Source organism: Ustilago hordei (assembly GCF_900519145.1).
Source record: "Ustilago hordei strain Uho2 genome assembly, contig: UHO2_contig_02, whole genome shotgun sequence".
Lineage (NCBI taxonomy): Eukaryota > Fungi > Basidiomycota > Ustilaginomycetes > Ustilaginales > Ustilaginaceae > Ustilago > Ustilago hordei.
In genome coordinates this window covers 2,348,714-2,373,915 of record NW_024545252.1, presented here as the reverse complement: position 1 = coordinate 2,373,915, position 25,202 = coordinate 2,348,714, and the positions used below count along the sequence as shown (strand labels likewise).

The 25,202-nt window shown below is 53.2% G+C and overlaps 8 protein-coding genes across 8 annotated transcripts; 5 read left to right on the top strand and 3 right to left on the bottom strand.

Moving 5' to 3' along the window:
• Positions 1-178: 178 nt before the first annotated feature.
• On the top strand, positions 179-4,171 carry UHO2_01539 (uncharacterized protein; the record flags this gene model as incomplete). The annotated part of the gene is made up of 1 exon (XM_041554006.1): positions 179-4,171. One exon carries the CDS (start codon positions 179-181, stop codon positions 4,169-4,171), a length of 3,993 nt encoding a protein of 1,330 aa, XP_041409940.1.
• A 287-nt stretch (positions 4,172-4,458) lies between these two features.
• On the bottom strand, positions 4,459-6,111 carry UHO2_01538 (uncharacterized protein; the record flags this gene model as incomplete). The annotated part of the gene is made up of 1 exon (XM_041554005.1): positions 4,459-6,111. The coding sequence occupies one exon, from the start codon at positions 6,109-6,111 to the stop codon at positions 4,459-4,461; it is 1,653 nt and encodes a 550-aa protein (XP_041409939.1).
• A 772-nt stretch (positions 6,112-6,883) lies between these two features.
• UHO2_01537 (uncharacterized protein) lies at positions 6,884-11,353 on the top strand (the record flags this gene model as incomplete). Its single annotated transcript, XM_041554004.1, has 1 exon — positions 6,884-11,353. The coding sequence occupies one exon, from the start codon at positions 6,884-6,886 to the stop codon at positions 11,351-11,353; it is 4,470 nt and encodes a 1,489-aa protein (XP_041409938.1).
• Positions 11,354-11,623: 270 nt separating this feature from the next.
• UHO2_01536 (uncharacterized protein) lies at positions 11,624-12,811 on the top strand (the record flags this gene model as incomplete). The annotated part of the gene is made up of 1 exon (XM_041554003.1): positions 11,624-12,811. One exon carries the CDS (start codon positions 11,624-11,626, stop codon positions 12,809-12,811), a length of 1,188 nt encoding a protein of 395 aa, XP_041409937.1.
• A 233-nt stretch (positions 12,812-13,044) lies between these two features.
• On the bottom strand, positions 13,045-19,701 carry UHO2_01535 (uncharacterized protein; the record flags this gene model as incomplete). The annotated part of the gene is made up of 1 exon (XM_041554002.1): positions 13,045-19,701. The coding sequence occupies one exon, from the start codon at positions 19,699-19,701 to the stop codon at positions 13,045-13,047; it is 6,657 nt and encodes a 2,218-aa protein (XP_041409936.1).
• A 594-nt stretch (positions 19,702-20,295) lies between these two features.
• On the top strand, positions 20,296-21,110 carry UHO2_01534 (putative SOD2 - superoxide dismutase (Mn) precursor, mitochondrial; the record flags this gene model as incomplete). The annotated part of the gene is made up of 2 exons (XM_041554001.1): positions 20,296-20,842; positions 20,968-21,110. The coding sequence occupies 2 exons, from the start codon at positions 20,296-20,298 to the stop codon at positions 21,108-21,110; spliced, it is 690 nt and encodes a 229-aa protein (XP_041409935.1).
• An 86-nt stretch (positions 21,111-21,196) lies between these two features.
• UHO2_01533 (uncharacterized protein) lies at positions 21,197-22,831 on the bottom strand (the record flags this gene model as incomplete). The annotated part of the gene is made up of 1 exon (XM_041554000.1): positions 21,197-22,831. One exon carries the CDS (start codon positions 22,829-22,831, stop codon positions 21,197-21,199), a length of 1,635 nt encoding a protein of 544 aa, XP_041409934.1.
• Positions 22,832-23,645: 814 nt separating this feature from the next.
• On the top strand, positions 23,646-25,094 carry UHO2_01532 (putative adenylosuccinate lyase; the record flags this gene model as incomplete). The annotated part of the gene is made up of 1 exon (XM_041553999.1): positions 23,646-25,094. The coding sequence occupies one exon, from the start codon at positions 23,646-23,648 to the stop codon at positions 25,092-25,094; it is 1,449 nt and encodes a 482-aa protein (XP_041409933.1).
• Between the last annotated feature and the right edge of the window lie 108 nt (positions 25,095-25,202).

Below are 25,202 nucleotides of genomic sequence, written 5' to 3'. Positions count from 1 at the left end.
TAACCGCAACTACGCGCTCCGGCTGTCATCGTCGTACCACAACCAGCATTGCAGTGTACTCAAAATCGCCATGGCACTCCTCTGAACCCAGTCATACTCCAGAGCATGAAGAGTCCAACTCGGCACTCACTCTAGGCAGCTATCTGTCGATTGAGCGAACACCCTGGACAGAGCCAGCATGTTCTCCATCGTCTCCAGCGCGAGGGCGACGCGCGCGTCCAATGCAGCTTCCGCTTCCACCTCGCGAACTCGACCCGTCAAAGACATCAAACGACGTTCCACCCTCATCTTGCCAAGGTCCGCTCCTGGCTTCCCAAGTCTCACAGACTCTTCCGATCCAGACCAATCCAACGACACGGTCTCCAACACCCGTCGGTCCAACCAACGGCAACGGTTCCAAGAAGAGAGTGACAACGCGATCAGCGAAGAGGATCTAGACCAAGAGGCACTCGATGAGATGCTTGTCTTGGAGCAACTTACACCGCGGCCAGTCCGACGCACATTGCTCGAGCCAGTTGATCTCGACACCACCCAGACCGCGCTAGATCGCTTCCGTCTTCGAGAGCAACAAGGGCAGAGAGCGAGTAGAGCATCTCTTGCCGCACCTGCCCAGGCTGGTCGTTCAAGTATCTCCAGCCGCTCGCAAACCTCCCGTCGCTCCCGGCAAAGTGCGCCTGTAACCCGCACAGCCAACTCCGAAGCCTCTGGATCTCGCTCGCTCCACACAGCAAGAAGCCAGATATCCACAGTCCCCTCAACAACGCGTCAAACCCGCCGCCCCCTCGCCACCACCACCGTCAATTTCAACGACACTTCACCCTCCGAAACCGAAACCGAAGCCATCGCAAACACCACCATGGCTCGTCCCGGCCAACGACTTCGACCCTCCCTCTCGCTTCCCGATGGTCGACTCGATGTCCCTACCATCGAAGAACGATGCGCAGCCCTAGTCATCACCGCCAAAGGCGTCCTCCACTTCTACATGAATCTCTACACCCCGCGCGGATGGCGACCCGAATCATTCGATGAAATGCTCCGCAATTGGATCCCTTTCGAATCCTACAAGACAAACCAGCTGCTGGCTGAAGGTCAATACATGCATCATTTCATCGATATTGAACAAGTCACTCGTTCTTTAGCCGCTGCAGGGGAGCCAAGGCCGGACGGGTTGGAGGAAGCCATGAAGATGGCCAACTGTGCTACCTTTGTACACTACGTACAGCAGCTTCCGACGGATCCGAAGCTGTATGGGAGGAACGAAGGGAGGGAGATTACGGGTGCCGATGTGAGTCGCGTGGGGTTAAGGAGGGTCGGGGAGTTGAGTGATGCTAGGAGAGTGTTTTTGAGATGGATTTTACCGAGTGGATGGGAGGTGACGGATGAGGTGTTGGGCATGTTGTTGGATCTGAGTATTCAGATTTATATCCATAGGGTCGAGAGGACGATTGAGCAAGTTAGAGCTGGCGAAATTACCGAAGATGCTGCACGGCGCAGCATTTCGGATCATCTGATCGACCTGATGAGTGGCGACGTAGTTCGACATTCATTGCAAAGGGTCAAACGACAACGTAAAATGTCGAAAGCAAACATCGAACGAATGGTGCAACGGTACGAAACATTCGCTAACGTTCGTCAAACCGATCTACAACAACTCGGTTTCGACATCAATACCATGCGCACCACCTTTTCTTTTCGTCGAATGGCCGCCGATCTCACTGGATACGTACATGATGTGGTGAGGGAAGTGGATCGGGGTATGCGTTCGACCACGTTACCGCTGATCATTGATCGGTTGGAGAGGGAGAATAGTTCGTTTGTAAGTTCTGATCCATCAGAGCCAGTGGTCGGGTCGAGCTCGGTGTTGGACGATGATGCGGATTCGATGTATGCGGGCGGACCAAGTCAGTCTACGCCCAAGGCAACGCAGAGAAGTGGTGGCGATTCGCAACCGTATGCATCGCAATTCGTAGGATGGTTGGATGAGATGTTGGACGAAGATCCGCAGTCCAGCCGAGTCGGGCTGGCTCGAAACCAGCCTCGAACGCAGGAGGAGGATGAAGAGATGGACTTGACCGAAACCCAAAAGATTCGCGAACTCGATCGGATGCTACTGGAAGGAACTACCGACGAAGGAGAGCCAGCTTCAAGTACAAGTGTTGACTTGGACATTGCATCAAGTCCGCCACGTGGCAAGCTCAGCACGAGGTTATCGGCTGCGTTGAACAGTTCTGGTCGCACCACGACACGGGTAGCTGACTCAGCATCAGCATCGGTTTCGGATGCGGTAGAAGTTTCAGAGAGCGGTACCGATGCTGCAGCCGAACCAAGGAGGAGTAGGGATGGACCATTCGATTCCCCTGCGAAGGAGAAGGCCAATAGGTTAGGGTTTGATAGTCAGAATCGAATCGTGCGACGCACGGAGGCGCGGGCTAGGAAGAATCAGAGGTTGTTGGATGGAAGTAAGGCCGGAGTGAGAGAGGAGAGGTTCGATTCGCAGGGGGAGGAAGAGGAGGATGTGTTCTTGGAGAAGACGGTAAAGGGTAGGACGAGCAGGGCAAAGAGTAAAGGGAAAGGGAAGGCGAGGGAGAGAGTGGGGCAGGCAGAGGTGAGCGTGGTTGAGGGTGACGCCGTGGAGGGTTCCGCTAGGCCGAGGCGGAATGTGAGATCGACTGCTGCAAGTGGGCAGGCGGAACAGGGTGCGGGAAGCGAAGCTGTAGCAGAGGAGGAACCGGAGGAGGAGGACGACGGGTACGAACGTCAGACAGCCAGAAGACGAGGGACAAGGAGCGCAGCTAGACAGTTGCAGCTCAAGCAAGAATCGCTCAGTCCAACCAAAGCTCAGCTTAAAAATGCTAGGGATCCAGCCGACGGAGAGCCTGCGTCCACCACAGCAAGAGTCACTCGCACCACCACCGGCGGGGATTCTGGCCCAATCGGTCTCGGCAGAGGTCTGCCTGATGGCGAAAATCGTACCTCAGCCCGCATCCTGTCAACAGCATCCGGTAGACTCCATGAAGAAGGAGAAGCTAGCTCCGACGAATCCGAATCCCAATCCGCAGATGCCACCGCACGAATTCGCATTGATCCCACCAACGCTGAGTTCGCCCCCACCCGTGCTACACCGGACGAGAATTTCCTCGGTGACGACAACAGTGTTATCCTCAACCGTCGTGCAGCAATCGATGCCGCTATTGCAGCTAGGAAACCTCGACCTGGTACTTTGCATTTCCGCCGACCCGAAGCTGACGATGAAGCCATGCCCCTCCTGCTCGGGGAGGATGGAGAGGAGGGAGGGAACATTGATGCGATTGCCAGAAGGAGGAGGAGGAGGAGGAGGGATGGTGATGTAGCAGCTATTCTTCTCACTTCGAATACTCGTCCACAGCGTCGTATTGGACCCTACCATCCAGAGAACTCAACAAGGGGCCAGGGGGCGGAGGAAGAAGCTGATCCATCCTCAATCCCTGATCTCCAATTCGACGATGAGGTCGATGAACTTGATGAAGATCCCCCCCAACCCTCTTTGTCGCGCCGCCGTCGCAACACCCATACCGAACCATTAGGCCAATCGGTTCGCGTAGAACCCTACAAACGATCCAACCTCTACGTTACAGGCCATAACATGACGGGACGTTCTCGTTGGACCCCCACCGAAGTCCAGTGCCTGCTCGACTGCCTACACGAGCTAGCAAGGTACAAAAAGGTCGCACCCAAGTTCAAAGTCTACACCGAGATCCTCAAACGGCATGGGGTGAATGGGACGCAGAGTAGGATCTTGGCGAGGTGGAACAATGTTCAGTTGAAAGACAAAAGTCGGAATGAACTAATTAGGATGAAAAGGGAGGGCAAGAGGATTCCGTATTGGAAGAGGCTGTTGCATGCTAATATTTGGAAGCCGAAGCCGGTGGTTCCGGTGGGAAGGGAAAGGGAGGAGACCGAAGATGTGCCGGAGTTGGGGAGCGGTGTTGAGTTGCCCTCTGCCGACGGGGGTGGGAGTGGGAGGAGGGATGGAGAAATGGAGGAGGAGGATGTGATCAGGGATGATATCGAGAGTGCAGCCGGGGACGAAGATCAGGTTGAAGGCGAGCGGAGGGCTGATGATGGGGTCGAGCTTGCGATCGAGGCTCCTGGAGATCGGTCCGGTTCGAATCCGCTTCGGAATGAGCCCTGATCTTCTCATCGAGATTGCTGATCATCCATCACTTTACATCTTCTAATATCACACAAGTAATGCCAAGGGGGATATCTCCCAACGTCACGTCTTCTCATCTTGTGTCATGTTCCGCGACGAAGCAAGCAAAGGAAAGCATCATTCGAGCCGATCGACATGTTTATGAAGTCTTATATAGGGTGGAAGAAGTCGATTGAGTTTTAGTGAAATACAAGAAAAGTAGTGAGAGGTGCAAGTACAATCTAAGCTTGATCGTCTGATGCAAGTTTCCGTTGAGACCATGGGATCTACTGACGAGCACGACGTTTACGAGCCTTCAACACACGCTCTCTGTTCCTTTGCGCCGCCTCTGCAGACTCAGCATCCGCCTTACTAGCCGTTGTAGCCTCATAAGCCGTCTTATCATCCAAGATCTCCTTCAACGCATCTGACCTGGACTCTGATGCACTCATGCTGGTGGGGATGGTGTTGGTGGTAGACGCAACAGGCTTGGCAACAGGACGGACCGTCGACGAGTCTGAAAGTCTGTCTCTAGCCGCCTTGAGCTTATCCATAAATCCCTTACTCTCCTGCTGATATGGGTTCTTAGGATGTCGAATACGCTTTGGGAACTTCGCCCACTGTCTAACCACCGGAATTTGCAACACACCTAGCTGAATCAAGGAAATAACGTTGGTAGTCGCCCAGTAAACCAACACGCCCGAGGGGAAAGTGGTAGAGATATAAGCCATGATAGGAATGGACCCGCGGAAGATATATTTGACCAACTGAGCCTGTTCCGGGTTCGACTGGCCGGTGGTTCCCGACCTGAACCCAAATTCGGCTACAGCGAATGTAGCAAGCGTCGAAATCGCCGGAAGGATATAAGTGGGATCAGCAATCGTGAGATCAGGACACCAGGAAGGACCACCATGTGCAAAGCTCTCTGAGCCAGACTTAGCAATGCGTTCCAACGCGACAAAGTAGGAAAACATCAGCGGCAATTGGACCAAGAGAGGAGCGAAAGACTTGATCGGACTGGCATTGTTGTCGCTCATGAACTTGCGAGTGTCCATGACTGCTTTTTGCATTTGCATCTGGTCTCCTGCTGCTTTGAAATGTTTGATGTTGTCCATGTTTCGTTTCATTTCCGGTTGAATGTTGGCAAGACGAACGGCGTTTTTCTGACCTGCGATATTGAGAGGTGCAATGAAAAGTCGGAGGGCGACGGTGGTGACTACGATGGTTCCCCACCATGGAAGACCGGTCGTAGTCCCGACGGTTTCGAGGAGATTGATGATCCAACCGGGAGGAGAAGCCCAGTGATTGAGACCCAACTCGGCGAGTTCGCCTGCCTTAACACCCATAGCTCCACTGAAGGCTTCAGTGACCGTTGAGGCTGTGGTGGGGTCGACATTGCTGAACTGTTCTGTGAGGCTAGTGCTGAGTTCGGATGCCTTGGGTTCGAATTTAGAGACAGCGTCAGAAGCTGTTTCTTGCGCCGAGTGCAATCCGTCCTGGAACGAACGACCAGCCTCTTCAAGTGTGGACTCGGTGGACAGCTTGAGCTCGCTAGCAGCACTGACCGCCTCATCCTTCTTGTCTCCGAGCTCGGACATCACTGTGGAAGCATCAGTGGTGGTCTGAGACTTGCTGGAAGAAGGCCAGAACGAAAGACGGCGGTATGCAATGCTGGACGAGAACGGTTTGCCGGCAAGAAGCGTCGACTGAGCAGGATAAGCAACGCTAAATCGTGTGAATGTGGCTGAGTTGTAGGCCAAAGTTCCCACGCTCGAAGCTGTCTTCGGAGATGCCGAAGCAGCAGCGAGGATCGAGAAGCTTCGAGGCGCTGCGCAAACCAGACGACGAGAGCTAGATGGTGCCTTAGCTGAAGCTGAGGCGAGCAACGGTGTGCTGCGCCATCGGGCTCGTTGAGCGAGCGAAGCTGCACCAGCGACCATTGTCAGCGATCTTTCTTTTGCGCTAAAAAGTCGGAAGCTCGCCGATGAGTAGGGATATACTGTGGTGATGGTGTCGGATGAAGCGAGTTGTTATGTCAGTCAGTCACAGACACTTTTTCCTGAACACCAAGAAAAAAAAGTGAGAAAAGCTGAGATTATGTAAGCTAATAAATGGTCTAACACACACACATATATATACACACACGCACACACACACATACGCGCGCACACACGCACAGACACAGCAAAGGCAAGCAGGATCGATGCGGCTCAGTCCCTGTCTGTGAGCTGCGTGCGCTTTGCTTGACTCTTTTTGGGACACTTCAGTCAGCTGCTGCTGCTGCTGTTTTTTTTTTGTCGCGACTCTCCGCCGGACCGTCTCTTTCGCTCTACACGGCTTTGTCCATTCTCATCATCATCATCGCCACCACAACAATAACGTATCGCATCTCCCTCCGACTATCATCTCCTGAACCTCATCACCATCGTCATTCATATATACCCGAAGCATCTCCAACCCGCACGAGCCGCAAAGTCTACCGGACTGGGCCAACTTTCTTCATCACGACAACGACTTCCGCGCCCGCGACACGACCTCATCGAATCCAGCATCACCTCATCTCGGCTGTCGTTATGGCCCACAGCACACGCTTATGCATCTGAGAGAGTAGTGTCGCCCTTCATTGCTCGGTCATAGCTCAGGTCGGCTCCTCTCGCCGGTCACACTCCATCATCCACAGATAGCTTCCACCACCTCTTATCGACTTCCACGATGACAACTCGCAGTACCAGAAGCAATCGCAGCGGCTACGTACACCAAGTCATGACTGATGGCGACGTCTACGTCTTCCTTCTTCAAGTTGCCTACCATGCTCATCTCACACAAACCCGCAGAGATGCCAAAGCAAAGGCACGCGAAAGCTTGTCTCTACACCCAACCGCATCCTCTTCCAATGCCGCTGCATCATCTTCAAAGAAGGCGTCCGATTCATCATCGTCCAAGTCCGACAGCTGGATGGGCTTCGCTGGTCTAGCAGATATGGTACGCGATGTTGGTGGGTCTTCCAAATCAGCACGTTTTCCGGAAAAGCTTATCAAGAGGCTCAAAGATCGTCTCGAGCTGATAGCCATGGGTCGTGATGCCCAATTCAAGGAACAGAGTCTGCGACAAACTATCGGTATCTTCTACGGCACATTCAAGGAGGCTTCGTTCCAGAAGCAGATGAAGGAGAATAGGAAGATCGAGGAGCTTATCCTCATCTTTGTCACTACAGCACAAGCGAGCTTGAAGAAGAGATCGGTAGGTGACGAGTGGAAGCAAGAGCTCAATAATCAGGTTGGCCAGTTCGTTATCATCATTCGCGACTGTCTCAAGGCTGTCAGTGGTGTACCGAGAGAGCTCACGGAACGATTGGAAGGCTACTCGGCCAAACTTGCACCTCCATCTGCTTCGTCTTCTTCCAGCACCACGGCGGCGGCAAGCACCGGAGTCTCAGCCGGATCTAACGGAAATGCAGGTGCAAAAGAGTACATGAGCGCCAACTCTGCCAGCACAAGTCGACGCGCTAGCTCAGCAAGCACTCTACCCACAACCTCGAATCCCTTAGCAGAATCAAGCATGGCTCGTACCGTCGGTGCGCTCTTCTCAGTCGATCTCAACCAACTCAGCCAAGATATCGAGTTCGTGAAAAAGACATGCACGGAACAAGCTGCCATGACAGACCTCAAGCAATGCGTAAAGAACATCAACCTCCAACAACCCTGGCCGGGGCGGAAGGAAGACTTTGCATCCGATGAAGCGTATCAACGGTGGAGAACGCAAGAGTTGTCACAGCTGTCTCAGATTATGATGGAAATGTGTACCAACAATCCGGAGTTGCTTAAGAGCACTTCTTCCGATGTTCCGGGCCTTTCGGCATCGCGTCCCGCGTCGACCAGGCCTGACTCGTATGGTGGCGGTGGTGGCGGGGCAGGAAATGGGACACCGTCATCAGAGAACCCTTCTGCGCCCCCGTCGAATACGGCTACTCCTGATGGCGAGTTTGCAGGGCTATCGATTGACTCGGGAGAAGAAGACACCTTTGCATCTTTCGTCTATATTCCGCCTGATCCGCGTGCGTACTACCATAGAGCACTCGAGATTTGCATCGATTACGATCTCGAAATGATCAAACATCAACCGGAGGAAGAAGAGGTCTCGCTTAGTATTCTCTCTAAGAGCCATGTCGAGCTGCTCGGGGAATGTGCGCAACGCTGGCGACTCCCATCGCCGTTCCTCGGCGCGTCGAACCTGGATGTCATCAAGACCAAGTACGACAACGGCCAAGTCCCGCTGGACTGCGTTTCCGAATCGCTTGGCTCGGTCATGCGCACACTGTCAGAAATCGACTTTGCGGACTGGATGCAGCTCGAGCAGTCGACCTTGGTCAAGCTTTTCACGTCGCTCTTCGAATCGTTCCTGCGATACCTATACGAGACTTTCCAAGACATCCACAATGTCGAGACCGAAGAGATCCAGCCTTACCTCGCTATAATCCAGGATCTGCATTCGAGTGGCTTTGTCCGTCGAGATCGGCGCTTGGAAGCTGAACCGGTCACACTCGAGTCGCACGTCGAGGAGCTGAAGGATGCTATTCGTATCATGGCTATTCACGATTACACTGCAAAGACGACCGAGTTGTTCTCGCAGATTGTTACGAACGAGGTAGTCCCACTAGTGCAGTTGCTGAATTGGCTGGAGAAAGGTGCTAAGAAACTCGACAAGCGATATCCGGAACCTATCTTAGGATCAGTCGACCCAGTTTCTCTGCTACTCGAAAAGCAAGTCCCACTGTTCCTCGACGATCTGGAATCGATGAAGCAGCAAGTAGTCGACCACGCAACACGCGAACACGATCCTTTGGCATTCGAAGACATCTTCACGCTCTACAATTGCGTGAAATCGCTTTTACGCATGTATAAAGCCTTCTGTCCCGACTCTGAAATCACCTTCAGCCTCACAGATTGGTTCGAACCACACATCCGACACTGGCTAGTCAACAGCGAAAAGAAGACAGCAGAATGGGTCCGCAATGCGATCCAAAACGACTCCTTCACTCCCATCGAAAGCGAAGGTGCTGTTCACAGCAGTAGTATCGATGACCTCTTTGGTGCTCTACAACAGCCGGTAGATTTCATCCTGGGACTTAAATGGCCGAATGCGTATCAAAACGCGAAATTCCTCACCACCTTGGCGAAGATCGTCAGTAGGGCAGTAGAACAGTACTGCAGCCGAGTGGAAGAGCTCTTCATGGAGGAAATGTTTCCAAGAACAGCAGAAGATCAGGACATGGCTCAAAAGCAATCCGCTTGGATGGTTAAAGCGAAACAAACCTTGGCGGGCGAGAAGAAGGTAGAGCCGTTCCACTTTCAAGCTACATCGTGTGTAAGGTTGAACAATATCGAAGCAGCAAGGGTGTTGCTGGATAAGCTGTACCAGAAGATCGATGCTGATAAACAGGCTGAGATTGTCAAACGGCACGGATCGGAGGTTTCGGAGAAGAGGGATAATGGGAGGTACGTGTTCTCGATCAAGATCGTGCTCGGGGAGAACCTTCAGCCGATCAGAGATACGAGTAGTAACCCCAGGATAGACTCTTTTGTCACACTGAGTGATGAGAGAGGGCAGAAGATAGCGAAAACGAGGACGATCTACGAAACATCGGAACCGAGGTGGGATGAAGTGTTTGATGTGCATGTAGAGCAGTCGATGTGGTTGGCTGCGACCGTATGGGATCGGAAGTTGGTAGGGGATCATAATTTGTCTGGAAGGGCATACTTAAGGTTGGATCCTAGGTATTTCGGCGACTTTTTGTCGCATGAGTTGTGGATGGATTTGGATACTCAGGGAAGGTTGTTGATGCGGGTCAGTATGGAAGGCGAGAGGGATGATATTTTATATCATTTCGGGAGAGGTTTTAGGTCGTTGAAGAGGGCAGAGAGTGATATGGTTCGGATTATTGTGGACAAGATGTCGGTTTTCATAAGGCAGTGTTTGTCGAGGTCGCTGCTCAAGACACTGGTCAAGAGGAGTGGAATTAATCTGGATAAGGCTATTGGAAACGTCAAAGCGCTTTATGCGTCTGCGTTGGCGAGTACCAATGTGAACGCCTCCGTCATTCCACCTGTCGAACCCGAAGTCAAGCCCAAGAACCGACCGGTGCAATTGACGGACCACGAGATCGAAGCAGCCATCATCCCTCTACTTGACTACCTCGATGAATGTCTTGCAACCCTAAAAGGCTCCTTATCCGAATCCGAAGCCCTCCTCGTCCTCACAAAGGTCTGGAAAGAAGTTCTCAACATCATCGAATCCATCCTCGTCCCTCCTCTATCCGATGCACCTTCCTCCATGTCCCAACTCTCCGACAAAGAAGTGGATATCGTATTCAAATGGCTCAGTTTCCTCAAGAACTACTTCAACGCCTATGATGCCGAATCAAACATAGCCCATGGTGTACCCCTTGACGTCCTCCAAGGTCCCAAATACCGCGAAATCCTTTCTTACCTACTCCTGCACGATCAGTCGACGGATGAACTGATGATGGAGTGCGTAAGAGGAATGCAAGCGAAGATGAGAAGGGCGGGGGGCACGCAGAGAAGGGCGAAGAACAAGTCTGTTCTCAACCAGAGAAGTTTGGGTACGATCAAGAAGAGGAAACAGGAGAAGAAGGAGGAAGATTCGGAGACTGCTGCGAATGGGAGCTTGGATATGGCTATGAAGTTGCTGAGGATGAGACCGGGGACCGGGGATTTCTTGCAACAACAGATGGCGACGATGAATGCACTGCAGTTGGCGGCGGTGGGGGGTAGTCCGGCGAGGAGCAGTGCTGGTGGGGTGAGTCAGCAGGGCACTCCGGCTAGTCTTCAAGGGCCTTTCGCGGGTGGAATGGGGCAAAGGGGAAGGAGAGGGGAGAGACTTCCACCAATGCCAACGGCTACAGCGCAAGGTGGAGGCACGCCGAACGGGGGAGCAGGGGTGGTGAGACCGCAATCGCAAGGCTATCAATTAAGGGATGATCCAGTTCCCCCACCTCCGGGACAGCAGAGGCATTCGGTATACGGCGATGGACAGATGCCAGACACTCCGACTCGAAGAAGCAGCCGACAGTTGGGGGGCAAAAGTCTCTACACAGATATGAAGAACGGTAGATCGCCAGGCGGAGGGCAGTCTGTTTATGATAGGATCTCGAGGCAGTTGTGAGTCGCTTTCGTCCTGCAACCAATTCAATTCTGTGAACACGCCCAACTGTCGGGTTGTAAGCGGTATGTGTGGTGTTGTTTGTGTGCGTATGATGGGAGCGCGTTGGAAAGTTCGGATTTCGGCCTGGCAGCCGCTGTGCCTCCACCTGGAAAACTTGCCAAGACCCTGAAGCTTCTAGCTTTTCGTCCTGATTTCACATCCATCTTCTTCGCCAAGACCGCCTCTCGTTACCTTCTATCACTTGCGAACGCGCGAGCCTCGGTGGTCAAGATGCCGAAGAATTGGCCGTTGGCGCCATCCTCACCCTTCACTGTGCGAGGTGTGAAGGAAGGGAAAAGCGGTAATAAGCGCAAAGACCCTTCATCTTCAGCATCAACCACAAGCACAACCTCAAACAAGAGCGTATCCCGGCTTCAACTTGAAGACATATTCTCCACCCTGCCACCAACTCCAAAGCAGAAAGTAAAATCAGAGCCGGAGGAAAAGGGGAAGGATCGGCTGAAGAAAAAGCCCAAACTCACCCCGGATCAAACTGGTGCTGTAAAGTCGAAAGGAAAGAGTGTTTCGGCTTTGGAACTTCTCACGGGCACCTCGACCCCTACGAAGTCTTCATCTGCTGTACCGCCAAACAGAAACCTCACGAACAAGCCGACACCTCATATGGAAGTTGCCACAGCAATTCCACGGACCGATCTTGTGCAGAGCACAAAATCCTCAATCGAACTTTCTGCTCCAGCATCACCAAACTCGGCCGCACTCGCTTCGGCAGGGAGCAGCATCAATCCCAACGTCTCACTCAAAACGATGAGAACAACACTCCGAACCTTAATCGCATCCCTATGCAATCTCACTCAGGAGCTATCTCTGATCGATAGAATATGGTACAAAAACAAATCCCAATTCAAGACTGCTTTTTGGTGGTCTTGCTTCAACTCGAGTCGAAGATCGTTGCATAAACTGTGTCTTGCTTCCTCTTGCAGCTATGTTGGGTTGGCTAGGGAGTCGGTTGGTAAGGTTAGCTTGGTGTACGCAGGCATTGGGGGCGGAATTGAAACTTTTCATACCCAACGGCAGAAGTTAGAATCAATTGAGCCCGATCGTTACGCAACTCTACCAAAGTTCGAAAGAAAACCAACCTCCACCACACTTTCACAATTCATCTCGAGCACAGAAGGTCGAAAGTTGATAGAGGAGACAAGAGAAATGGTGCAGTTACTGGAACAAGTGTTGGTACAAGTAAAACAAAGAGCAGCGACGGCTGGAAGAGTGTTGGTTAAGCACATGAATACCCCCCCAGCCCCGACTTTTGCTCCTTTGGTGACGAGTTTGTTGGCTTTAATGGGTAGTGTTCATTCGATCGCTGGGGAGTTGGTTGGTGCAGAGGGAGGAGAGGAGATGGGAGAGGAAAAGGACGGGTCAGTGGGAGTGATGAGGCGTTTGTTGGAGGATTTGTTGTAACTTCCAAGTTGATGATGTTGAGAGATTTTGCCCCTTTATACCCTTGCAATACAAACGTATGGCTTCTGTCCACCTTCTTTGATGGGATTGCCTTGAAAGACTGGCCTCAGTCATAACATCACACCCTCACACGCACACAGCAGATTTCGAACGATGTCTGAATTCTATTCCGGCGCATGAAGAGTGAATGCGAGTGATATAGAAGAAGCAAGAATCGAGCTTGAGGATCCTCTTCAGAGATGGGCCTCCGTGGCGGATGCGTTGATGGCCGACAATCGATTCTTGACAAGTTGAGTTGCAGCATCAAACTCGCTCCGCAAGGAATTGAGCACTGACGCATCGCGAAGCTTGCTTTCCAGATCTGACAAGACTGTCTCGCAAAACAGGAGGTATTCCCTGTTCCCTCCAGCTTCGGAAGCTGGTGTGTCTTCGATGTATGCTCGGAGCGAAGACAATAGAGCGGACAGGATGGAGTATGCGGTGCCGATGCTTGCTGTTCCGGCTGCGAGCGAGGAAGAGAGCCAGTCGAAACAGCTACTTAGGAGTGCTTGACGCTGCGAGGTGAATGTGTCGAGGTCGAATGCTGGCGGTGTGTGTCCGCTCTCGAACAGAGTATCACTGTTGGCCTCCATTCCGCTGCGGAGGACAGCAGTCCACGGTTCAGCCAAGGCCGACAGTAGTGGAGCCTTACCCTGAGCTTGACTTGCGGCCTGAATCAGTGACATCGTGTACACATCCTGCACGGACAACACACGAGCGACCGCGGTCTGGATCCAGACTGCTATCAACTCCACCTCGTACTCCTTTCTCTCCACGGCTGATGGGTCCAGACTGACCACGTTCTGGAGGAAACGCAGGCCGACGTCTCGTCTGCCAATGGGATCGTCGATTCGCTTCCATGACTCGTTGCCGAAGCCGAGGTACGAACTCCATTCTCTGAGACCATTTGAAACGAGGACATGAGCACAGCCAGCCCAGCAATCCACCACAAGTTCAAGGAACTGTCGCGCTTCGGCGGCCTTCACCAGCTGGTCCATCTTCCGGCGCGATGCCGAAGTGCGTGACGCTTCGCCAGGCATGTCGAAGGAAGGGTCAGTGAGGCGTTCCGTCACTCCAAGTCTCATAACCACGGAGCCGGTGGCTGCTGCTTCCATCCTTCGGTCAGGATGGTAGACGTTGGAAAGGAGCTGAAACAGCGATGGTGAGATGGTGTTCTTGATGAGGTAGCCAAACTCGCGGTCCCACTTCCGCCTCTCAGCGGCCGCGGTCTCCGCTGGGCCGTTGCTCAGGTCGCCTCCCGTTGCAGGGCGGACTTCGCCTCCATCCAACAGCTTAGCCAGCATCGGATCTTCAAAGTCGAAGTCGTCGTCTGCCTCGAACAGCTCTGCAAAGCTGTCCTGACTCTCTTCGTTTCCCGCCTGCTGAGCTTGATCCCGAGAGTGCACTGCATCTTCGCTATTTGTAGCTGGTGTGGTTGTTGCAGGCTGCAAAGCCCGAATACGAGCGAGCAGGAAAGTCTGGATGCACTTGAGCACTTCTTGGCCGATGCGTGGCTCCAAAGAGATTTGCGCTTCCAGCATCTGTTGTGTCCAAGCTGAAGACAGCAGCAGCATATCTGGCTGCCTTTCCTCCATTCCTTCAGAATTCGTCCTTCCGCCATCGAGGTTGTCGTTCCTGATGACGTGCTGGATAGAACGCAACGCGACAACCAGTAGTCTCGCAACCTCCTCCTTCCTTCGCAGCGCAGCCTGTCGCGCCGGGGCGTTCTCGAAGATGGATGCCATTCGCATCGACTCCGGTTGTGGTGGTTGCTGTCTCCCTTTTTGATGAAGCGATTGCTGCATTTGCTGGCGTTCGAACTGCTTGGTCGTCGATTCGATCTCTTCGTATTCGCGTCGAAGCACCGTGATTGTGTCGCCAAACCATCTTGTGACAGGCGTCAGGTCGAGCTGGTGGTGTCGGAAGATAACAGCAACGTACATCATAGCTCTGATGTATGTGACTTGACTCAGGAAGTCGGCGTCCTTGAAGGCAGGTAGGAAGCTTTGGATCTGGCGTAACCTTTGCGGCGAAGAGGCGGGAACAAGGTGCAGGAAGAGCATGAAGACGCTGTAGTGATTGAACAGCACGGAACGCTGCGAACTGGTTGGTACATCGTTACGCGTAAAAGGCATCACACGGACTGGAGTCATTCGTGAGAACAGTCGGGAGACACGGCGATCACCATCCTTTGCGTCACTAGCAGAGTCACGCAGCTCCCGACCTGCTTGGGCAAGCAGTCTTACGAACAAATGGAAGCTGGGATCTTGTATTGCTTCGCCCTCCACTGCGTCAGCAACAGCTAGCTTTTTGACGTCAAAGTCTCGAAGAAAAGCAGGAAAGTCATGGTCCGCCTCCGTCGGTAAGTCCGCCAGCTTTTGACTATTGAAGATGTCAAAGAGGCGTGCCAGCGTGCTGTCTGCGCCATCCATAGTCCATCGCAATTCTGACGCAAGCAAGCAACACCTTTGCAGCACAATCTTAACGTAGGCATCACGCTTCGCAAGCATGTGCCAGCCCATTGCCATCTCGTTGCTTTCATCGGAGCGAAACTTCACGAGATGAAGTGCTCGAGTCACTAAGGGCCAGCACTCGCGTAGAAGTGGCGCTGCTTGGACGTCTCCGCTGGGCGACAATTGCGAAAGGGTAGTGACGGCAAACAGGCAGTACCACAAACTTTCAGAGCGAAGAAGAGGAGCTCGCTTCGGCATCGATGCGTCCCATCGGTGATAAGCTGCCTCGAACTGCGTCCAGAAGAGTCGGCCGTCAGCGATACCTCTACTCTTTTCGAAGGAGTCGAGAATATGGATGACACCCAACCACATCGATGTAGGCTCGTCGATTGAGACTGTAGTCTCTGTATCTGCGTCGACGTCCATCGCCTCGGCGGGCGGTATTCCACTGCGAGCATTTGACGATGCTGCTTTGCGCAGATTGCGTACTGAGCGGTGAAGTCCTTGATGTAGCAGGATCGACATCAGTGCCCGACTGTAGGCCAGCAGACTCTCGACTGTTGGCGCGTCCGGCTCTAAAGCGTGGTTCGCATCAGCATCGCATATAGCCATTGCGCGCCAGCAAAGCTCAAAGCGGGTCCAGGTCAGATGGAGGCAGATCAGTTTGCGTTCTTCTCGAGAAGCCTTGGACGCTCGACTCGAATCTTGCTGCGAAAGGACTGATGCTTGCAGCTGCTCGACTCTTTCAAGAATCATTCGATAGCTGCGCAAGAGAGACGATGCATCGGTTGTCCCATCTGCGACTGCTTCAGCCTGTCGTACAAGCCAGCATCCAAGGAAAGCTCCAGTGTCCGCGACGAGATTCCTCGTGTGGTGTATTGGGGTAGGCTCACCTTCGCTTCCTCCAGCATCGAATGAGCGACTGATGTGAAGCCTCAGATTGTCCATGTAGAAAGGGAGCTTCGAAGAAAGCATCTCGTGATCCATGTCGGTGGAGAGGACGGTGTCATCCAGACGAAGCACGTCTCCTGACCACGTCCGAGGTATAATCTGGCGATGCAAGAGTCGGTCCGGCAATGCGATGAGCTCGGGAAGTCGGGTGAGCAGTGCAGAGGTCGTCACGTTCAGATCAATGCTGCCAGTCAAGGATGTGATGCCAAAGTCCAGGCTGATGCCTTGGAAGTCATCCCATACTTCACCCTCTTTCGCCACCGTGACGGCCTTTGATACGCTGGGCAGCTGGTCGAATCTTGGGCGCGTAGCGGTGTGCGACACTGCCTCCGATCTTGGTCGCGTAGGTGTACCTGGACTGTGGTCGGTCAGATGATTCAGTCCAACGTGGCCACCGGAAGCTAGAGATGCAGAAGGAGAAGCGTACGATGCACGGGCTGGTGTTGCAGCTGCTCTACGAACATGTGTTGGCTCAGGATACTGCTGCAAAGCCGCCGCTGTACGAGGTCGAGGCATAGCCAGTCGCGTGTCGGAAAGAACGACTGGCGTTGAGTCCATCATAATGCTGCCCAGGTCCTGCCATTGCTCGTCGTCGTCTGACAAGTGTCCGGCGTTCTTCCCTTCTTCTTCACTGCGATGGGCGCCAAGAGCTCTGTGAGGATCCGGAGCGAACAGGACCTCGTGATGCTCGAGGTCGAGTCGCGGTTGAACACGCGGGCGAACCACCGGAGGATTGCGCAATATGACCGGACCGTGCCTTGGCCCTGCTGTACTAGTTCGCCCTACTCTCGGGTCCAACTTCCTCTTCTTCTTCTTCCTTTTTGATAACCATGGCTGGATATATTTCTCGTTGACTGTGATCAATGGTCGATGTGGCCCCCGCTGGTTCTGATCGAGTTCCATAAGGTGCGATCGGGAAGAATCGCTCTGTCGTTCACGATGACGATAGGTAGCGACGAAGCCGTCCAGTCGAGCTTGACGGCGGCTAGATAGCGCTGTCATCTTGCGGGCGGTTGTTTTACTACTGGGCTTGCGACCACCAGTGCGGCTAAGCATGCGATCAACGGCGTCTCTTTCACGATACGGAACGTAAGAGTCCAATCGATTGACTGACCACCACGCAGGAGGTGCTTCGTCCACTTCTTCCGCCTCATCATGCCGAGCAGTATGATCCCTGTCAATGCTCGTATCGGCGAAGCTGGTTCGTGTGAGCGTCATAGAAGCATCTGACGACAGAGACGACGCCGAAGATGAAGATGAATCAGAATCGGGATCGATAAGGAGCGCAGCATTGCCATCAAGGCTGTCGTGTCGTCTAAGTCTTTTCCTTGTCTGACCGGGCTGCAAGGATTCATCGCCGGAGATCTGTTCGGTTTCTGCAGGTCGTACTTGAGGTCGAGAACCCGGTCTTCCGCCATTGCGAGCATCCGAGGAAGAAGAAGAGACGTGTCCATCAGAATGGTACGCCTTACCATGCCGCATCGCTCTCAAGTCACGAATGTGCTTGCGAGCCATACCGGCCGGCATCATCTTCTTGAGCTGTCGGAATCGCCGCTCGTAATCCGTGCTGTCGCTGCTCGATCCGTCTCCGGACCATCGGCTTCTACGCCGCACTCGAGGCGCGGTCAAAGTCGGGGCCGGCCGCTCGTCTTCGGACGAGTCGACAGTGACTGCTTCCGGATGCACCGAACTTGGCTCGTTCACCGCAGCTGGTTTATCATCGTCCGAGGATATCAAGGCCCGCAACGGGTGCTTCCGACGTACGGGTGCAGGCAGCGGTGCTGACTCTTCCTCATTCGTGGTCGACTCTCGAGCACTGGATACTTGCGATGCTGGTGCGTCTTGCCGTGTCTGAGCCGTGGTGCGAGGTCCTTTGTAGGTAGCATGCGTTGAAGGGCCAGGTCTACCGAGATTGCTACGTGCTTGCAAGGGCCCAGTCCTAGAGGGACCAGCTAGCATCTCTGACAGTTCTGGTAATGTACCGATTTGCGAGGGCGTTGGTGGTGACGCACGAACTCTTGAGTGATTCGCTGGCGCACGACTGGGATCTGCCTCGCCTAAGGCAGGAATCTCGACAAGGACATCCGGTATCGAAGGCGCTGGTGGGGAAGATGGCACCGACATGTCGTCGGCGTCAGCTTGTGAGCTTGGACCAGAACTCGGCACCAGCCACTGGTTTTGCGACTCCTCAGATCCGTTGACGCCTTGCACTTCGCGCTGAGCCTTTGTAGCTTCCTCCGCCAGTCTTCTGCGTTCCTGTCGGTGCCATTCGCTCTGGCTGACTACTGCATCTTGCCAGTCATTGCGGATCAATGTTCGCTGGTAGCGCATGGCTTCGAGCGTGTATGGGTTGAGCTGGGCCGCTTTTCTAGCACGAAGTTGCCGTCTCGGTGGAGTTGGAGGCTGAGCAGCTGCTGTTCTGGCCACCAGCTCATCATGATTCTTTTGATGAGTTGTAGTTGAGGTTCTTTGAGGTGAGCGTGGTGACTGTATTGGTGGCGCCTCTGGCGCAGGAGCACGATTCGGAATGCGAAGGGGCGGGAGCGGCGGCGTTGATGATGCGAACGGTTCCAGATTGGTGGTGTGTTTCGTCACGTTATTTTGACTGGATTGCGAAGCTTCTCGAACATGATTAGTGACATCGTCTTGCTCGTTCATTGGCAACAAGTTTGTGGCATCGAGTGGGTGCGGTGACTCTCTGATGCTGATGGGCTGACTGCGTGACGGGCCCGGATCAGCGAGGACAGGTGAAAGTGAGGGCGTTTGCTGTCGTGAGCTAGCTCGGTCTGGCGTGAGAGGCAGGGTCAGATCGCTTCGCTGAGTTGGTGAATCCGTTCTTGCTTCCCGACGGATCGTTATGTCATTTTCATCGTCTGCAGCATTGGCCAAGTCCAGCCCGTTTTCACGACCAGTCATGCTCCCGCGACCTGAGCCCTCAGGAGCGGGCCGCCGTACGTCCGCGTGCTCTGTCGAGTCCAAGGTTCTATCGTCTTTTTCCTGGGAGCCTAGTAGCCGTGTAACAGATTCTGGGCTGAGAGTCTGTGCTTGAACAGCATCTCCTTGGCATATCGGACTCGTAGGCTGAGATGAAGGCAAGACCAATGCTGAATCTAGCTCTGAGGTGGAGTCATTTGGCGGCGTCTGTTGTGTCATTGATATGCTGTTTGTTGCTGTCTTCTGCAGCCCTCCGTCGGCGACATGAGCAGACTGACTATCTGCTTGCACTAGTGGCTCCGCTCGAAGCGGTAGAACTGGCTCGTCGTCGTCTTCACTAGGTGCTGGAGCGGTGTGCTGGGCAACGTGTGCTGAGCTCGAGCTAGAGCTCAGCTTGTCGCTCGACTGTGAAATGAAGTAGATATCCTCGTCGTCGGAGGTTGGGACTACCTCCTTCGCTGGATGAGAGGAGCTCTCATTACTCTGTTTGGCGTGATTGCCGTCCTCGAGCATCCCGGCATGTTGATTTGGCTGAGCTGTCGTCTAAAGTCGGTGATTCTATGTTTGTCGCTTTGCTGACATTGTCTATCGTTGCACTTGTCGGAGGTTCTATCGTTTGGCGGCTGAGGCTGAGAGAGAGAGAGAGGGTCCTGCGGCGATGGCTGAGTTGCAAGACACAATCTTGGGCTGAGGTCCAAAAGTGTTGCTCTTCGAACCATTTTGAATTCCTAGACGCAGGGCGTAACCGTAACTTGGGCCAGAAGCACACTTTACGCGTCGCGAGCCAACGGTGTCATTTTCCCGATAATAGCATCACATCGGGTGCATCTCCCGTCTCCCATCAGATCTACAGCAATGGCCAAGCGAGGCTTAGAAATTGCGTCAAGGCGCTTTCATGAGATCGCAAGCGCACGCGGTGGAGGTTTCGAGCAAAAGAAAAGGTGTCCGTGCTCGCAACGATCCGCGGTAACGCCGTCCTGGCCCGAGGAACAACGCAGAAGCCTAAACTCTTCTACTTGTTCGATATTAGTAACCGCACCGTCTTCTCACCCTCCTTGCCACCTACCACACCATCAAATCGAACACGAACAACTGATACTATCCGAAATGTTGCGCACCGCTCTTACCCGCTCCACTGCCCCCGCCTTCACCGCCTTCAAGGCCGGCTCTCGCACCCTCGCCGCCGCTGCCTCTGTCCGCAGCAAGCACACCCTCCCCGATCTCTCCTACGATTACGGAGCTCTCGAACCCGCCATCTCCGGTCAGATCATGGAACTTCACCACACCAAACACCATCAAACTTACCTCAACGGTCTCAACACCGCCGAAGAACAACTCTCGGAAGCTCTTCACAAGAAAGATGTCAAATCCGCCATTGCTCTTCAGAAAGCCATCAACTTTAACGGTGGTGGTCACATCAACCACACTTTGTTCTGGGAGAACCTCGCTCCGAAGAAGCAAGGTGGTGGAGAGCTCAGCAGTGGTGTGCTGAAGGATGCAATCGATAGGGACTTTGGTGGATTGGATGGTTTGAAGCAGAAGTTTAACGCTCAGATTGCAGCGATTCAGGGTAGCGGTTGGGGTTGGTTGGGTTACAACCCTCAGACAAAGAAATTGGATATTGTGACTACTGCTAACCAGGATCCCCTTCTTTGTAAGTACCATATTGAGTGTCGATGTATGTGATCATGGTAGTCGAGAAGAAAGTACTGACTCGTCTTGTTTTTTTTTTTTTTTTTTTTTTTTTTTTTTTTTTTTTTTTTTTTTTGGTGTTCACAGCCCACGTCCCTTTGATCGGAGTTGACGCCTGGGAACACGCCTTCTACCTTCAGTACCAAAACGTCAAGGCTGACTACTTCAAGGCTATCTGGGAAGTGATCAATTTTAAGGCTGCTGAAGAGCGTCTCAAGAAGGCTCAGTAAACCCGCTTGCCTCTGTAGTGATCGCTGACGAACACAGACAAATGAATCAAAGTTCTTTCTCATCGTGTCTGCATTGCGTTGAGGAACTAGAATGCCATCGCACCATCGCCTCCCAGCTCGCCTTCACCTTCGTTTTCCCACTGCATACTAAACGCTAACGCCACAAGTGCAGCTTCCTTCCTCCTCTGATCCGGATCTTGAATACTCCTTACTCTCTCAGCATGCCATTGAAGCTGCTGTAATTGTGATGCAAGATCTTGACCCGCAACACTTCCCCCGCTACTCATGCCCAGCGGCCCTGCTTCCAGTCTAGATGCTGCATTGGAGCCAAACAGACGGTCTTGCATTTGAGAAACTTCGTCCATACTCGGCAGTTCTTCTGCATCCTCCGCCCCTGTTGCCAGTGCAGAAGGTTGGGATGGGGCGGAGTGGAATGGAAGGAAACCATCAAAGTCATCATCGAACTGTGCTGGCGCGTCATCAGTCTTGTCGGCTTGTGTGGCGGTGCGAGGCTGGGATGCTGGCCAAGAAGGATCTTCTGACTCGAGGAAGGCTTCTAGGTCTGCAAGGTCTTTGCCGTCGGAAGAGGAAAGGAAGAGTTTTGCAAGTTGTTCGTCCAAGCCGGTTGCTTCGACGTGGTTGTCTAGGCTGATTGAAGGAAGCTTTGTGCCGAGATTGCTGTCATTGTTGGAACACGAAGATGTAGCCTCAGCTCGTGATGGAGTAGCGTCTTGGTCGCCATCAGCCTCGTCCCTGTCTTCCATGCTGTCCGAGAACCCTTGGTGAAAAAACATTCCGAACGCAGTATCTCTGCTGGCCAAATGCCGACTTGCCGAGCCCGAATCTTGATCCTTCCTCACAAGCCCATTCCACATATGATTCATCAGCGCTTCCCTTATCCTCTCTATCCCATCAGTATCATCTTCGCCTTCACCATCACTGTAGCTGTCTCCGTTTTCAGAGCCAATACCTCGTTCGTTCTCTGCATCCAGATCATCAATGGCAATGAACTCCCATCCAAAATCAGCGTACAGAGCAACAAGGTCGCTTGTCTTAGCTTTCGTGGTTGTTTCGCGTGCGGAAGCTGAAGATCTTGGCTCATCGTCTAGCGCAGTGACTAATTGTGGATGTGATGAGGAGAGAAGCGAGACTCCGGCGACGATGCTGATATCTGCGTCGAAGCCTGCTGCTACTTTCGACTCGAGGCTGGAGGCGAGGTGTCGGTGGTGTTCGAGCGGTTGGCTTCGGTCTACGACTACGAGGTATGCTGGGAAGGGATGTGAGAGGACACTTTCGGTGGGGCTTGTGCTAATTTCAGAGGGCTGGCGTGGAGCTGAAAGAGCAACTTTGGTGGCTTTGAGAGTAATGTCGACGTCGTAGTATCTATTTGAGATGTGGTATGTTGCTGATGCATACCACCCTCGTTGGTCAGCTTCGACACTATCGTTGTTTAGTGCAGCGTAGGTGAATGAGCTGGGGCCTTCGTCACACCCGGCATCAGACAAGTTGTCGATTTCCGGGACTACGACTGTGTCGTTGGCTGTAGATCCTTGTGCGATGGCGCTGATGAGGTTTGAGGCAGCAACCGCGAGAGCGTTTCTTGGTTGAGTCCTTGGCCCTGAGGCTCCTGTTCTTGATGTGGTTCGTTCCAGGTCGTAAGGCACCACTGCAACGGTATTGAGCGGGTCTTGGGCCATATTGCTTAGAAGAGTGATGGCCATAGCGATCTGCAGCTTGAGAGTATGAGCACCACTTGGAAGAAGTCGTCCAGTCTGGAGCAGAGGTACTAACCAGCAAGAGGAAGTCGCACTTGCAAGCTTCTCAGGGTCCATGCCTCCCGATCTCGCTCCCCCGATGAGGATCAAGTTGACTGCGGAAAGATCGGGCCACGAACGGACGCTCAGATAAATTTGGGCCTCAAACCGCGAGCAGGAAGATCTAACAGTGATAAATTTCCAGGGCAACCTGATTGCGTAGAAGAAGAACCTCAAGCATGGCGTTGAGAAAAAGTGGATCGCGCAGGTCCCGATGACTGGCGATCGGTGAGAGTCGGAGCACGATGTCCTTGTTGTTTTAGGACAGAAACATGTATACTCGATTGACTAAGAAAAGGATTGTGGCGGGAGCTTCGAGCTCCCCGCATGATATATATACAAACTGGGTGGCACTTGCCGGACGTGGGTACATCCTACTTAATGACGAGGTCTGACAACGAGTGGGACTAGGTTGTGCCCGATCCTCGATCTCCGATCAGATCGTACTTCCCCCCGATCCCTCATGTAGCTGCTTACGTCACTCCATATCATCACTGGATTGTTTCTTTCAGTAGGCGTGTGCTCAAGGACGTTGTGTGACTCTGCGGAGTGGGCATTATCGATTGGTTGGATCAGAGTTGTCCTGGAAGAAACCTCCGCATTGGTTCTTCAATCTGAACACATCCGACACCACTTCCGTCCCGACCTCCAACCATCATCGGCACTCTTTCCCCTTTCCCCATTGTCATCCAACGGTCGACTCCGCCAGTCATAGTCAAAGATGGCCTCCTTCGAATCCTGGCAATCCCCGCTTTCGAGCCGTTACGCATCCAAAGAGATGTCCGGTCTCTTCTCCAACGCCACTCGTTTCTCCACTTGGCGTGAACTTTGGCTCAACCTTGCCATTGCCGAGCGCGAACTTGGACTCGATATCCCTGCCGACGCCATCGAACAGATGAAAGCCAACCTTACTCTCGATGAGCGACAGATGGCTCTTGCTGCCGAGGAGGAGAAGAAGAGAAGGCACGATGTTATGGCTCATGTCCACGTCTATGGCTTGGTTGCCCCCAAGGCTGCTGGGTTCATTCATTTGGGTGCTACTTCTTGCTACGTTACGGACAATGCGGATCTTATCTTTTTGCGAAAGGGACTGGATCTGTTATTGCCCAAGTTGGCGCTGGTGATTGAAAGGTTGTCGGCGTTTGCAGAGAAGCACAAGGCTTTGCCTACGTTGGGTTTCACTCACATGCAACCGGCTCAATTGACCACTGTGGGGAAGAGAGCTACGCTTTGGATTCAAGAGTTGTTGTGGGATTTGAGGAACATTCAGAGAGCTCGTGACGATTTGGGTTTCCGTGGTGTTAAGGGTACCACTGGTACTCAGGCTTCTTTCCTTGCCTTGTTCGATGGTGATCATGCTAAGGTAGAGGCGTTGGATGAGAGGGTTACCGAGTTGTTCGGCTTTCCCCACGCTATGCCTGTTACTGGTCAAACCTACTCTCGCAAGGTCGACATTGATGTGCTCAACAGCCTTTCTTCTTTCTCCGCTTCTGCGCTTAAGATGGCTACCGACATTCGTCTTCTTTGTCACTTGAAGGAAGTCGAAGAACCCTTCGAAAAGGACCAAATAGGATCGAGCGCTATGGCATACAAACGTAACCCAATGCGTTCCGAGCGTGTCTGCGGTCTCGCTCGTTGGCTCGGTAACACCGTCAACTCTGCTCGAGAAACCGCCGGTTCGCAATGGATGGAACGTACCCTCGACGATTCGGCTAACCGTCGTCTCTCGATTCCCGAAGCTTTCCTCACCGCAGACGTCATCCTTACTATCCTCCAAAACGTTTCGGAGGGTCTGGTGGTCTACCCTGCCATCATTGCTCGTCGTATCCAGAGCGAGCTTCCCTTCATGGCTACTGAGAATGTTATCATGGCCATGGTTCGTGCAGGTGGTGACCGTCAGGAATGCCACGAGAGAATCAGAGTGCTTTCCCACCAAGCCGCTGCTCAGGTTAAGGAACACGGAAAGGAGAACGACCTCATCGCTAGAATCAAGGACTCCTCTTACTTCCAGCCAATTTTGGCACAGATGGATCAGTTGTTGGACCCTAAGAGCTTTACAGGTCGAGCTGAACAACAGGTGGATAGCTTCTTGATAAAATGGGTCAAGCCTGCGTTGGAGCCTTACCAGGCTGCTATCAAGGTTGCCGGTAAGGCTGAGCTCTCTGTCTAAGCCTACTCGCAGAACACACTGTCATCTTGCATAATACCACGCTGGCTCTGAAAGAATTCAAACCCTTGAAAAGCCGTTGCTCTTCCCACGATTGTGAACTTGCCACTC